Consider the following 13,126-nt stretch of genomic DNA (forward strand, 5'->3'; position numbering starts at 1 on the left):
TATAGGATTTTTTGATGGAGGAAATAACCACAGAAGAGCAGAAGAAATATTGGTTAGTTGGTAGACAAGCTTTTTTTATTTATAAACTAATAGTTTATTACTTTTGAAGGGATATTTTTATTTCTTTGAACCCAATAAATGGATATTTAAGTGGAGATCAAGCAGCAAAAGTTTTAAGAAATTCCAAATTATCAAATGAAAAGCTTGAAAAGATATGGAATTTGGCGGGTAATAGTCTTATTTTCGTTTCTATCTTTGTTTATTGGGGAAAGATATTGATAAAGATGGAAATCTTGATTTTGAAGAATTTTGTATTTCAATGAGGTTAATTTTTGATGTTATTAACAAAGTATATATTAAAAGAAGGATCTCTAGTTAATAATTAACTGAAAAAGGTTTATTTGGAGGTCCCCTCACGGCTTCCTGACTTTTTAATTCCAACATCCAAGGCTCATCTTATTGTTGCTCAAGAAGCAATTTATGAAAATGAACAAAATGCTCATTTAATGCAGAAAACAAATAAAACAAAAGTATTATATAAAGATAATATTTTAAATAATGTTAAATTAACTATTAAAGATATTGAGTGATAACTTTGACTGGTATATACAGCCATCCGATAAGCAAAATTATGAAGCAATTTATTCATCTAACGCAGATTTATATGGAAATATCTCATGCAAGTCTATAAAATATCCCGTTTAAGATTTAATTCTATCTTAGTTAATACTCTTAGGAATTTTTATGCAATTTTAGATATATCAGAAGAAGAACTTCGAAACGCATGGTGAATTTAATAAAGATTATGGCATTTTTAACAAGTAGTAGGAAACTTGTAAATCCTAAGATGAAGGAAACGATTGAAAAAGATCAAGCATTTTACTTTCTTCATATTTTAAACCAAAGAAACAAAGGCATTCGAGTGCCAAGTGTTGTTCCAGCCAATTTAAGAGCAACTTTTGAAAAGAATCCAGTGGACTATAATATAAATGAAGTGTCTTCTTACAAAAATGATCATAAAAATGCAATTTTTCCTCAGTCTTCAAAACATACAAGTCCTGTGAAAAAATATGATAGTTCTAAAGAAATGCATGCCACATATGTCGAAGACAGCAACATGGACGGAATAAGACAAAAGAGACAAGAAATACATTATCAAGGAAAAAAATATAGGTCAGACGGTTCAGATGAACATATATCACACAATATTATTCTTGCCGAGCTGGAACAGATGCTTGAATTTAAAAAAAATGAACTAAAGCTATTAAAAGAAGGAAACATTAAATCTGTCACGGGAATGAATGATCTAGAAAGTGTTCAATCTGACGTTCTAGTAATGAAGCAGCAAATTGATAACCTTGGTTCATATTTGATAAAGAAAACAGATGAACTTCAGAAATTGCGTAGTGATATTAGACAAGAAACATGAAATTCTTTATCGCATTGGTACTTTTAAAATGTTGTATTTTTTTTCTTTTTTTCAAAATCGAACACGACTTATTGTTTATGGATTAATGATGTTTATTTTATTAATCAGGAGGTTCCTGCTCCAATTGTTCATTTTCATTATTATCAGAGCTTTTTGATGCATCTTCTTTATTTTCTGCTTCTGAACTTGAAGGCTGATTTAATACATTAGCTCCAACCGTTGTACGACTACATTTTATTTAATAAAATAAGTATGTATAGTGTACATACCATATTGCACATGTATTGTTGATTTTTAGCCATGGTATGATACAATTATCATGACTAAAATTATTAATATTTTCTTTGTGAATATAAGACCTACAAATAATGTTTACAAGGTAATGTAATATATATTTCTTTAGGTTGATAAACTTCTTTACAGATTACGCAATCATGTAAATCTAATTCCCATTAGCCTTATCTAAAATGCCACTGTCTATTTAAAATACCTTCTTCTTCGACCACCATCCTGGGCAAAGCATTAATCACTTCTTCTGAAGCGGGCGGTGGTGCATTGGTTGATGGATGTTGTTCCATCAGCTGTGTTATAATATTATCAAAAGTTGTCGATGACTAAATAACCCCATTAAAATATAATATTTTTTTAAAACAATCCTACCCAAACATAATCTCCTGGGTTCCTCATGGAAAAAATACTTGAAAAAAATCTACCTAAAGGCCCTGCTGGTATTCCTTCCTCGGAAAGTCCAGTTCCAAAAGCATTTTCTAAAAAACTTTCCAAATCATGAACAGGAATTGCTCGTGCACGAGTGCTTTCTTGAGTTTCTTCAGTTGTATTTTCGGAACCTTGTCTTGTTTCTTCTTGACCCGAAGGATAATTCGACCATACAAATGATCTTTGAAAGACAAAGTTACCTGGACGATGCCGATTTCCCCCTTCCGTATTTGTTTCTTCATGAGCTTGCGATTCTTGATTATCTGATGTTTCGTGTAATGCGATATCTACTGTCGCAGTATTTCCAATAATGCTTGAAAGAATATTTTGAAGCATATTTTCAAACTGAGTTGACAAAGGAGGTGGTGACGTATTATCAGTCTCACTAGGTGTTGCATTGGCTGAAGTATCTGGTGCTGTCTCTGATACTGTTCCTGGTAATGTTTCTGTCGAAATCACGTTTTCTGAGGTTCCTGAGCAGGTTGATCTATTTGAACAAACTGCCACAGGTCGATGACCAAAAGACCATGACCAACCCATCATTCTTGGTCTTGAACGAACGAATTGTCGGGGATCGTCGCTTGTTTCAATCTGTACAATTAGCTATGTATAATTCATGAAGAAAAATGAATCAATAAATCAAGACTCATCTATAAAGTTAGATTTTCATGTAAATTGTAGCTATTCAAATACACCAAAACAGAAATTTCCAGATATATGCGCTATATATGCGTCATATATGTGTCTTATATGAATCATATTCCCTCTTTTATACAAACCGTTGATGCTTATAACCTCTTTTCTTTTTCTTTTTTAGTATTCAGCAACTTTTTTTTTTCAAAAACATATTTCGATCTCTCTTCAAATTCACTCCAATAATTCCATTTAACTAATACATTTTTCTTTGTTATCTTCTCTTTCTAATATACAATATAATAGACTCCTTTGATTTATCTATTCTTTTTTTCTTCAATTTCTTTCAACTTACTTTCTCCACAAAATCACTGCCACATGCAGGACATTGTATCGCCTCTCCAAATTCGTTAGTGCATTCGTGGCAAAAATACCGAACTTCCTCTTCTTCCATTGTAGGCCCTACCGTGTTTTTTTGACAAGCAAAGTTTGGAAAAAACCAACTTGTCAGAAATAAAAAAATCTCCAACTCAAGTAAGTTAACAAAAACAGTTGTCATGACAATCCTTACCGTGACAATAGTTGCCATGACAAAGGTTTCTGCGGCAACAATATTATGGCAACTGTTACTATGACAATATCATCGTCTCCATCGTGCCCAAACTCCTAGAGCTAATCCTCCTACAGCTAATAATGACCCAGCAATAGCCATTCCTACATAACCCTCTGTAGAAAATAAGAAACAGGTGAATAAAGAATTGACAAAAAAATTAGAAATACCTTTTGTTACGCTTTTATTGATAAGAATTTGTAAATTTAGTGCCTGTATATTTTCAGGCTCTTTTTCAAGCAATAAATCGTTATATCGACGTGCTTCAGCATAATTTTTTAGCTTGTAAAGACCAAGTGCAAGATAATAAAGACATTCCCTTCTTCTTTCTGGAGATTCTCTATATATTTCTTTTAAAAAAATTACCAAGAAATAATATAGATAAAAGACTCTTTACCAAAAAGTAATTTTACTCCATCTTGTTGTTCTGATCGTATTTTACTTTTTACTAGGCCCCATGCATAATTAAATTTTGTTTGTGTACTAACAAAAGGCCATTCTCTATCATATTGGCGTTTTAAAACCTCAAGATCATGTGGTTTTAAAATAGACTCTGTTTCCGCTGCATCTAAAACAAATTAATATTTTATTTTTATAAAAAATCTCCAATACTAGGAAGAATTGAGTGTTCCTCGTATCTAAAAACCTTTCTGCTGTTCATTTAAACATAAATATGATCTTATTGTTATATAATATTCTCGAAGAGTGTTATAAAGATGATTTTGAGGTCAGGCCGTTGTCTTAGCAACATTTGTTTACATTTGTAAAATATACACAATATTGGTTTTTTCCTTGAATAGCCATGATGATAGAGATGCCTCAGGAATTGATACAATCTACGCTTTCTGGATTCCAAATAGACCTGGATTTGCAGTCTATTTCTAGGATTTGTGAGAGATTAGATACAATAAGCAAAAATAGAGAAATAAAACAGCAAAATATTAAGACTATTTCTAAAAGTTGAGAATTTTATACATGGAAATAGGTGTTAAACAAGTATTAGATCTTGAAAGACAACTAGAAATTTCTAAATCATCGATTCAAGCATATGAAAATTCTCCATCTAGGGCAGAACATGCATCAATAATCTTAGCAATGGATCGGGATAAGTTTAGTCTTGCAAAAAATATCAATGAGCTTGAATCATCAATTCATACATTGGATACGACGTATTTAAGGTTGAAGGAGGAGTTGGAAGAGCTAGAATCGGAAGATATTATGAAAGATAATTATGAAATGACAGATGATTCTACATTGTAAGATAAATTATAAAATTATATTTATTAATATATAGACTTCGTCTCAAAATTTATCGTACATTGGGGATTGATTTACATGAAGATGAAGCAGGTAATTATGTTAAGGCGATTATACGTATTTAGGGTTTTATTATTGATATTTAATATTTATATGAAGTAGGAAATAAGAACAATAATGATATGCATGTGGTTAATATTGAGCCGAGATATAGTAGCTTTTTTTATTCTAATTATCTTTGGGATTTGATTTCAACATAAAAAGAAGACGATTTGATTCTATTGTGTAATGTTTAACAATGTAATATAATAATTTAATATTAATAAGACTGATAATTGGATTTATGAAATTTTTCCAATCATTCTAATTGTTGGTCTTCCATGAGGACAATTCCATGGATTATTCATTTCCCCCATATGTTTTACAATATTTTTCATTGTACTTAATACAAGTGCATCTCCGATCATTATGCTAGAACGGCATGCTTTTGATGCAAGAATATTTCTAATTTTGCTGCATTTTATATCTTTTTGAGGATTTTCCTGAAGATTTGAAATAATTTCTTCTAAATCTATAAATTGTAAGAACATGAAAGAAATATTAACCTATTTTCCTTCAATTCCAAAAGTAATATGTTTTGCTTGAGGTAAAGACAATAGTTTACATCTTTTTCCAGGATCTTTATTATAATCAATTTCTATTTTAAAACCATTCTTCTCTAAAATTTCTACATGTTCTATAATGATAGACTCCTCTATAATAGTAAGAACTAATTCGTATGGTCTATATATTATCATTAATTTAATAGAAATAATAATAAATTTTACTTTATTAATAATTGACTGTCCATGGTTGTATTTAATTGAAGTTTTTCAAAATTATACCTTTCGTCACTTGCATGTTGATCAATAATAAATATGTTAGAAATATAATCTTTTTCATTTGAAGGTAAAGATGTAATAATAAAGCCAAGGTTAAACTGTCCTATAACTCTCATATTAAAAAAGTCTTCTTTAGCTAATGTTGAATTGAGTTGATTTTCAGATTGTTCTTGAGACATAGTATATGTATCTGACGGCTCTATTTTCGAATTATGAGTTTTATTTATAAAAGTTCTTAAAAATTTTTCCTTAATTTGGTCTTTTGATATAGATATAGAAGTAGTAAGCTGTCGACATTCATATTCAGACAAACGTTTAAGATTTATATTATCCGAAACTTTTTGAGTCTTTGGTTTAGTTGAAGTTTCTAAATTCTGGTTTTTATTTTCCAAAATGTTAAGATTAGTAACTTCATGAGTAATAGATTTATTATTTTTGGATTCAGATATCATAGTGTTTTCTGTTTTATTCATATTTCTATAAGAATAATCATCTATAAACTTTTTTTGTCCATGTTTATCAGAATTGTCAGTAGAACTTTTTTTAAGTTGAGAATCAGATCTAATATTGAGATTTGAAAATTGTGCATCTCTACTATCCGAAGTTTTTTCTGAAAAAATAGGCATGTTTTTTCGTTTAAGGTTCGTTAAAGTACTAAATTTATTATTTTCTACATTTTTGAAAGGTGAAATAGTTTTATTTGTTGTCAATTCTTTATTATGTGGATCCTCAGATATACTTTTTTCTTCAAATAAAGTATTTATTGTTTCTTGATGTTCAGTTTCAGAAATTAGCTTATTTAAACTAGGAATACTAGTAGGCGACTCTGTTTTAAGATCTGATTTTTCTTTTAGAATATCCTGGGTATTTTTACTATTTTCTATCTTAAAATCTAAACAAATATTAAAAGTAATCAAATAATAAAAGTAACAAACGTTCATGAATTCCTGTTGTTACTTTCTTTTTTTCTAAAACAATATTTTTAGATATATTCGAAACATTATTAATAGGTATTTGATTTGAAAAAAAGAAATTTTGATCAACTGATATATTCTGAAGCAGCTTATTTAAATGAAGCTATATAGTAAATCTATTTTCTTTATAAACTTTTATAAACTATACCTTAAGTTCAGAAATAATTTCTTTTTCATTGTGCAAGAAAATTGTTCTTTTATCTACAGATACATTCACATCATAAGAATCTAATTATATTATATATACATATTGAAAAAATAAACAAAACATACCTGAAGGCATTATAAAATTCGCTATAATAAACGGTCGTTGAGATACAGTATATACTTTGTAGATTTCTGTAATTGTACGAGTTATCTTATCGGGTGAGATAAATGTTTGATAAGACAAAATCATACTTGCGGTAATAAACAAGGCCGAGAATTAATATAAACATATTGCTTTTTTGAAATCAAACATTCTTCTTTAAAAAATGGTCTAGATATAAGCCCCGAAACATTTATTTTACTAAAACTTGATTATTTTTATTTTTTATTGTTTAACCTTACTATAAATCTAAAATTGTCATTTCAAACTCCATATTCACTAATGTTGAAAGTACATTTGCTCCAAATAAATTTGCTACATTTTCCCTTAAATTTTCATTGCCACTTGTTGAAATATGAGTTACTTTTGGCCTTGATAAATAAGTTTTTTTTCAATATATAAATATAAATTTTACTTATTTGGCAATTGATGTGTTACTAAAAATTTAACACCAACCTTAATAATTGCATATGCTTGAACTATAGCTAGTGCCTTTTGAAAGTCTTGTTTATGGTTTTTTTCAAATTCTTTTCTACGAACTGGAAGCGTAGAAAACAAATGTTCAACTTTTACCGTTGTACCTTTCTATATCTAATATTAAACGTATTCATTGCATATATATTTCAAATATACACAAGATGGAACAATTTCCTTTGATAGAATTTTTGCTTTTTGATCATATATAATCTGTATCCCTTGAGGCTCTGTTTTTTCTGTTGCTGTAATAATTTGTACTTGACTTAACCTGCATAATGAATATAACGCTTCTCCTCTAAATCCATATAATAAAAGTGAATCTAAATTTTCAAATTCTCTGATTTTAGATGTTGCATTTTGTTGTGCTTTAAATATATTATAAAAATATGTTCATTTAAATAAAATCCTACCTAAACATTCAAGATCATCTATTGAAATTCCATTCCCATTATCTACTACTTCAATACTATTCAATCCATAGTTTTTAAGCCGAATTTCTATTTAAATCTTAATTATTTTTACTTTATCTTTATTCTTTACCAATTCTTGTACTTCTTGCATCTAATGAGTTCTCTAAAAGCTCTTTAACTGCCATCGAAAGGTCCGTAATTACTTGACATGATGAAATATAACCTTTTAACTCATTTTTAATAGGCTGAATCTCTCCTAACATTCTTTTTTCCTTCTAATACTTCTTAACGGCAATATACGAAACGTCTCCCTTCTCCAAAATTTTCTAGCCTTATAAAATAGGTATTCATACGTATATCTTTAGTCTTTTGTAGTATCTTCCTATGTTACACCATAATATATCTATTATACGGGTTTTAGCTCGTCAAACAGGTATTTTTATCACCTGGTTACCTGTCTTTCTTTTTATACATGATCATCTTATTGGTATTGGAATGGTTCAAGGAGAATCGATGAAACCTACCTTAAATCCAGATATAAATGGCTCATGGCATGATTGGGTTCTTCTTAAACGATGGGGTCTCTTACGTTCTGATGGCAGTCTTGATATTAAACGTGGTGAAGTTGTGATGATTAAGTATGAGAATGAAAATATATATTATAATTGATAAATGAAGATCTCCTATTGATCCAGAAGGATATCTTGCAAAGCGAGTACTTGCTCTTGAAGGAGATTATGTACAAACACGTACACGTGCAGCATCTTGTGTAAAAGTACCAAAAGGTGTTATTTTTAGATATATTTCTATTACAAATATTTAACATATGTTTAAAGGGTATCTTTGGATTGAAGGGGATGAAGGTTTTCGTTCTCGTGATAGTAATATGTATGGAGTGGTATATTTTTAAAGGAAATTAGTTTTAATGGGGAATAATTGCTAAATTAGGTACCAACGGCTTTGGTTTGTGCAAAAATTACACATATTATTTGGCCATGGTGGAGAATTGGAAGAATTGAATCAGGTTTTGGACGACATCAAAGGGTATATTCGGTAGATAATCTAAATAATGAGTAAAGAATTTAAATGAAAAAGTTGCACATGGATAAAAAATTAATTGTATTATTTAATTTTATATATTTGTCTATTTACAGTTTTTCTGGAGTGATTTGGATGGATCTTTTTATAAAGGATTAAGGATTTTAAGAAATGATTAGAGGATTAAAATCTATAGAAGAAAAATGTTAAAATAATCTAATAGACATCATGGTATTCACGTATATTTGAAAATATGGATTCTTTAGAAAGAAGGTAATTTTTTATTTTTATTGAAAAAGCTTAAATATTTTATATTTTTAAAGATAAGGTATGTTTTAAAACTACACTTAGTTTTATCATTTATAAATGATAAATATAACATATGTATTTAAGTTTAAAAAAAAATTGAAATATCTTAATCGGATATTTCATTAGTTTATTTTCGATGGAAATAGTTGGATAAGAATTAAAAAGACTAATCATGATTTTTTTTTTGAAATATATTGCCGATTTAGGGTATTTTTATTGATAAGATATATTAACTTAGAAATAAAGCATTAGTAAAAATAAATATAACTTTGTTTACAGAAAAATAAGTTTTATGGTCTTATTTAATAATCTTTTTGCTAGTCAAAATGTTTAAATGTTTTGAAATGTCGATAAATATTATAATAAAATGAGTTTGGTTGAAAATAATGGCAATTTTAGAATAATTAAGATGAGTTTTACGGATATTTCGGTAGACGAGTCTGGTATTAGTGCTTCTGATTTTTTATTAGCATCAAAATCTTTTGTTGATGTTTTTGGTAAGAAAAAAATAATATGAATATTAATAAAAATAATAGATCTTTTCGATTCAAGAATTTTTTCAGTTATTAGAAATGATATTAATGGAAATTTAAAGGTATAATAGAAAATCATTGGTACGGACATATTTAAGTTTTATTATAGAAGATAAGAGATTATTTACAAAAACATCCTTCTCATAGTAAAACTCTTGAATCCTTAGTAAGAAGTGAAGCTTTACAAAAGAAGCGTGTTGCAACTGAAGGACTTTTATGGTTAGTAAGGTATATTCTATTGATCTTGCTTTTTTATCTTTTTATATATTTTTTTTAGAGGTTTTATCTTTATGTCTAATGCTTTACATCGAAATATGGAAAATGAAAAAGAGGAATTATCTGTTAGTTTTACAAAAGCATATGAAATAACTCTTAAACGACATCATTCTATTTTTATACGGCCTATTTTTACTGTATATTTAAAATTTTTATTTTTCTTTTTACATTTATTATAGATGGCAATGAAATACTGCCCTTCTAGAAACGATTTCTATTCAAAACTTTCTAATGATCAAGCAAAACTACGTACTTTTTTATATGATTGGCTTTCTGGTTTGGATAAAATAATTTTTTCTTTAGAAAATTTTTATGAAAATGGACAATACGCTAAAGGTCTTTAAAAAAAAATAATTGCAAATTTTTCTTTCAATTATTATATATCTTTACGTATTATTATATGTATTTTTATTATTTTTATGGACTAGTTTTGACTTTTTGAGTTTACATATATTTTATTAATCTTTTATTTTCGTTTTTTGAAAGGCTCCGTTATATATTATAGGCTTAAAAGCACTACATAAGAAAAAATAATAATTGTTAAGGAAAAATAATGAATAATAGTTCCTAAATATGCAATAAGAAGAGGCTCTTGTTATTTTGAATTGTTATTTTATAAAAACAGTTTTTGAAGCACTTCAAAAAGTGAAATATTGATAAAGATTTTACAAAATTATTTTGATAAAATATTAAAAAAAAAGGTGCAATAAAAAGGTGATTATTATGTTGTATAATGATGGATGAATCTAGTATTTTAAGATATATTTCTAATTTTTGGTGAAAAAAGCATTAATATTGAATTAATCAATATTATTTAGGTGAGAGATGAGATTTTTCTTTATAGAAAAGAATTAATTGGAAATAATAGACATGAATCACGATATTTCAAGTTCTGAGGTCTATTCTGTAAGTTTTTTTTTTTTTTGAATTTCTTAAATTAAGAAAAGGCTGTTTATTCTGGAGTACCTGTATATGAGATGATATGTCAAGGTATTTCAGTAATGCGAAGAAGATCTAATTCATATTTGAATGCCACGCAAATTTTAAAAGTTGCAGGAATTGATAAAGGTAAACGGACGAAAATTCTTGAAAAAGAAATTTTAGTTGGTGAACATGAAAAGGTTCAAGGTGGTTATGGAAAGTATCAAGGAACATGGTAAATAATAGAGGGGTTTTTATCCTATTTCTTAATTTTTTTAAGGATTCCTTTTGAAAGAGGAGTGGAATTTTGTAGACAATATGGTGTTGAACAAATGTTATGGCCAATTCTTTCTTTAGATCTTAGCGTGGAAAATCAAAATAATAATACACCTACAAAAGAGCAGGCTTTGGCTTTTCGAAGAAAACATAGTCTCGATTCTGTAGAAAATAAAAAATCTAATCCTTTAAAAATAAAACCGTCATATGCTACTTATCCATCAAGTTCATCTGTAACCAATCCTAATAATCCGAAAGTTGTTCCTCCAAAAGCTGGTAATTATACTTCATTAGAGTTTCATAATAATGTTCCTGTTTATCATTCGACTGCTTATCCGAAAAATCAGGTCCTAACTTTAAATAATTCTAAAATTAATGAGAATATTGAAGAATCTTCTGAGAAGCATCACGGATTTTTTAATAAACCTTCGAATTGTATAATACCTCCTGATATTGCTCGAAGAGAGCATCCTGCTTTTATGGATATATACTTACAAACGAATAATAAGCCTTTTGAGCCTTTGGATCAAAAAGTCGCACATAATTTCCATAGATCAAGAAATATATTGACAAGTATATTTTTAGATAATGATATACATAATGTTCCTAATGTTTTGATTAATTCATCTTCAGATTATGCTTTAGATATAGATGTATGCATTGATGAATTAGGCCATTCAGCTTTACATTGGGCATCTGCATTAGCTCGACTTCCTTTAGTTGCTGCTCTTGTCTATAAAGGATCTGATCCTCGTCGAGGCAATTTTTCTGGAGAAACAGCTCTTATTCGTGCGGTATTAGTTACAAATAATTTAGATCAATCTACTTTTTCTGAACTTCTTGAATATATATATCCGGCTATACCTCTTGTTGATCATCAGGGAAGGACGGTATTACATCACATAGCTTTGACAGCAGGAATAAAAGGTAGAAGTGCTGCGAGTCGTTATTATCTAGAGACTTTACTTGAATGGATTGTTAAGAACTCTGAGGGAGAGAAAAATGTTCTGACTTTATCATCTTTTGTAGCCAAAGTGGTAGATGCACAAGATAAGAATGGAGATACTGCTTTAAATATAGCTGCTAGGATAGGAAATAAGAGTATAGTACAGCAGCTTTTAGATATTGGTGCAGATGCAACCGTTCCAAATAGAGCTGGTTTGCGGCCTCTTGATTTTGGTATCACTGGAGAAATACCATTGTCATTTCAGGAATTGAGAAACCAATCTCCTGTTATCCCTGCTACGGTTGTTCAAAAAAGTCAAGATATTTTTGAATGTAAGTTTTTTATATGGTCATTATTATTAACTTATTTATAAAGCGATGAAATCTATGATGACTATCTTAGATAAAGAATTTTATAATGAAATACATAAAAAGCAAGCATTAATTGATCTTGCTTATGCACAATTGCGTGATGCAACAAGGACGTTGGCTGAATTGAGAAAAAACTTGGAAAATTCACGAGCACAAGCTAGTTATCTTGCTGATATACAACAGAAATGTAGAAACATTGAGAGAGCAATTAATGATGAGACTCTTTATTATTATAATTATTCTGATCCGTCTTTTAAAACAAATAAGGAAATTACAGATATTTCTTCTAATATATTTAACGAAAAAATCGATCCAGATGCTCCTTTTGCTGTAGATATTTCATTCTTAGATGTTAATGATCAAGATTCACCTTTATATATTTCTATACCAATTTTGCGTGCTCGTATTTCTGCTTATCAAAAGAATGCTAAAGCTCTTTCTTCTCTGGCTACTTCTTTGCGTGGAAGAAGTTCTGAGTTAGAAGATAAATGTCGAAGGGTTGTTTCTTTGTGTATTGGTGTTGAAGAAAGCAAAGTAGATTCTTTATTAGAGGGCTTATTACAAGCAGGTAACTTTTTTTCCTTAAGCATCATTCTTTTTTTTTATTTTATCAATAGTTGAAAGCGATGACCATCAAGCTGTAGATATGGTTCGCCTTTCTGGTAACTCTATATCCTCATTAATATTTATTTAACTTTAATATTAGGGTTTTTAAAATTAATTAATGAAGATCGTCATGGAACTAAGATAAATTAATTATA

The 13,126-nt window shown here is 28.7% G+C and overlaps 9 protein-coding genes across 9 annotated transcripts; 5 read left to right on the forward strand and 4 right to left on the reverse strand.

Annotated features, from left to right (window-relative positions):
- Nucleotides 1–6: 6 nt before the first annotated feature.
- PNEG_00976 (hypothetical protein) lies at nt 7–2,971 on the forward strand. The gene is made up of 7 exons (XM_007874699.1): nt 7–52; nt 110–228; nt 273–349; nt 396–530; nt 580–679; nt 724–787; nt 829–2,971. Exons 1-7 carry the CDS (start codon nt 15–17, stop codon nt 1,427–1,429), a joined length of 1,134 nt encoding a protein of 377 aa, XP_007872890.1. The 5' UTR covers nt 7–14; the 3' UTR covers nt 1,430–2,971.
- PNEG_00977 (hypothetical protein) lies at nt 1,530–3,368 on the reverse strand (the record flags this gene model as incomplete). The annotated part of the gene is made up of 7 exons (XM_007874700.1): nt 1,530–1,656; nt 1,699–1,752; nt 1,793–1,871; nt 1,920–2,043; nt 2,090–2,737; nt 3,135–3,302; nt 3,351–3,368. The coding sequence occupies 7 exons, from the start codon at nt 3,366–3,368 to the stop codon at nt 1,530–1,532; spliced, it is 1,218 nt and encodes a 405-aa protein (XP_007872891.1).
- A 51-nt stretch (nt 3,369–3,419) lies between these two features.
- On the reverse strand, nt 3,420–4,050 carry PNEG_00978 (hypothetical protein; the record flags this gene model as incomplete). Its single annotated transcript, XM_007874701.1, has 4 exons — nt 3,420–3,505; nt 3,560–3,739; nt 3,787–3,957; nt 4,002–4,050. 4 exons carry the CDS (start codon nt 4,048–4,050, stop codon nt 3,420–3,422), a joined length of 486 nt encoding a protein of 161 aa, XP_007872892.1.
- A 153-nt stretch (nt 4,051–4,203) lies between these two features.
- On the forward strand, nt 4,204–4,906 carry PNEG_00979 (hypothetical protein; the record flags this gene model as incomplete). The annotated part of the gene is made up of 4 exons (XM_007874702.1): nt 4,204–4,348; nt 4,393–4,645; nt 4,684–4,763; nt 4,809–4,906. 4 exons carry the CDS (start codon nt 4,204–4,206, stop codon nt 4,904–4,906), a joined length of 576 nt encoding a protein of 191 aa, XP_007872893.1.
- Nucleotides 4,907–4,987: 81 nt separating this feature from the next.
- PNEG_00980 (hypothetical protein) lies at nt 4,988–5,236 on the reverse strand (the record flags this gene model as incomplete). Its single annotated transcript, XM_007874703.1, has 1 exon — nt 4,988–5,236. One exon carries the CDS (start codon nt 5,234–5,236, stop codon nt 4,988–4,990), a length of 249 nt encoding a protein of 82 aa, XP_007872894.1.
- A 15-nt stretch (nt 5,237–5,251) lies between these two features.
- Nucleotides 5,252–7,958, reverse strand: PNEG_00981 (hypothetical protein; the record flags this gene model as incomplete). The annotated part of the gene is made up of 11 exons (XM_007874704.1): nt 5,252–5,429; nt 5,474–6,419; nt 6,463–6,604; nt 6,650–6,729; nt 6,775–6,859; nt 6,901–7,009; nt 7,051–7,179; nt 7,224–7,393; nt 7,442–7,650; nt 7,696–7,782; nt 7,826–7,958. 11 exons carry the CDS (start codon nt 7,956–7,958, stop codon nt 5,252–5,254), a joined length of 2,268 nt encoding a protein of 755 aa, XP_007872895.1.
- A 102-nt stretch (nt 7,959–8,060) lies between these two features.
- PNEG_00982 (hypothetical protein) lies at nt 8,061–8,772 on the forward strand (the record flags this gene model as incomplete). Its single annotated transcript, XM_007874705.1, has 4 exons — nt 8,061–8,333; nt 8,374–8,480; nt 8,532–8,593; nt 8,644–8,772. The coding sequence occupies exons 1-4, from the start codon at nt 8,080–8,082 to the stop codon at nt 8,770–8,772; spliced, it is 552 nt and encodes a 183-aa protein (XP_007872896.1). The 5' UTR covers nt 8,061–8,079.
- Nucleotides 8,773–9,260: 488 nt separating this feature from the next.
- On the forward strand, nt 9,261–10,480 carry PNEG_00983 (hypothetical protein). Its single transcript, XM_007874706.1, has 5 exons — nt 9,261–9,539; nt 9,579–9,637; nt 9,685–9,803; nt 9,853–9,988; nt 10,031–10,480. The coding sequence occupies exons 1-5, from the start codon at nt 9,410–9,412 to the stop codon at nt 10,193–10,195; spliced, it is 609 nt and encodes a 202-aa protein (XP_007872897.1). The 5' UTR covers nt 9,261–9,409; the 3' UTR covers nt 10,196–10,480.
- Nucleotides 10,481–10,631: 151 nt separating this feature from the next.
- On the forward strand, nt 10,632–13,121 carry PNEG_00984 (hypothetical protein; the record flags this gene model as incomplete). The annotated part of the gene is made up of 7 exons (XM_007874707.1): nt 10,632–10,669; nt 10,720–10,757; nt 10,799–11,007; nt 11,053–12,326; nt 12,370–12,933; nt 12,983–13,027; nt 13,072–13,121. The coding sequence occupies exons 2-7, from the start codon at nt 10,722–10,724 to the stop codon at nt 13,119–13,121; spliced, it is 2,178 nt and encodes a 725-aa protein (XP_007872898.1). The 5' UTR covers nt 10,632–10,669; nt 10,720–10,721.
- Nucleotides 13,122–13,126: the final 5 nt, after the last annotated feature.

The sequence above is a fragment of the Pneumocystis murina genome (assembly GCF_000349005.2).
Source record: "Pneumocystis murina B123 chromosome Unknown supercont1.3, whole genome shotgun sequence".
NCBI lineage: Eukaryota > Fungi > Ascomycota > Pneumocystomycetes > Pneumocystales > Pneumocystaceae > Pneumocystis > Pneumocystis murina.

Excerpts from the sequence above, each read along its gene's own strand:
- PNEG_00976 (XM_007874699.1), top strand. The coding sequence starts at position 15 with ATGGAGGAAATAACCACAGAAGAGCAGAAGAAATATTG. Across the intron at positions 53-109 it reads GAAGAGCAGAAGAAATATTG|GGATATTTTTATTTCTTTGA; the intron begins GTTAGTTGGTAG and ends TTACTTTTGAAG. Across the intron at positions 350-395 it reads TTTTTGATGTTATTAACAAA|GTTTATTTGGAGGTCCCCTC; the intron begins GTATATATTAAA and ends TAACTGAAAAAG.
- PNEG_00983 (XM_007874706.1), top strand. The coding sequence starts at position 9,410 with ATGAGTTTGGTTGAAAATAATGGCAATTTTAGAATAATTAAGATGAGT. Across the intron at positions 9,540-9,578 it reads ATCTTTTGTTGATGTTTTTG|ATCTTTTCGATTCAAGAATT; the intron begins GTAAGAAAAAAA and ends TAAAAATAATAG. Across the intron at positions 9,989-10,030 it reads TTATACGGCCTATTTTTACT|ATGGCAATGAAATACTGCCC; the intron begins GTATATTTAAAA and ends CATTTATTATAG.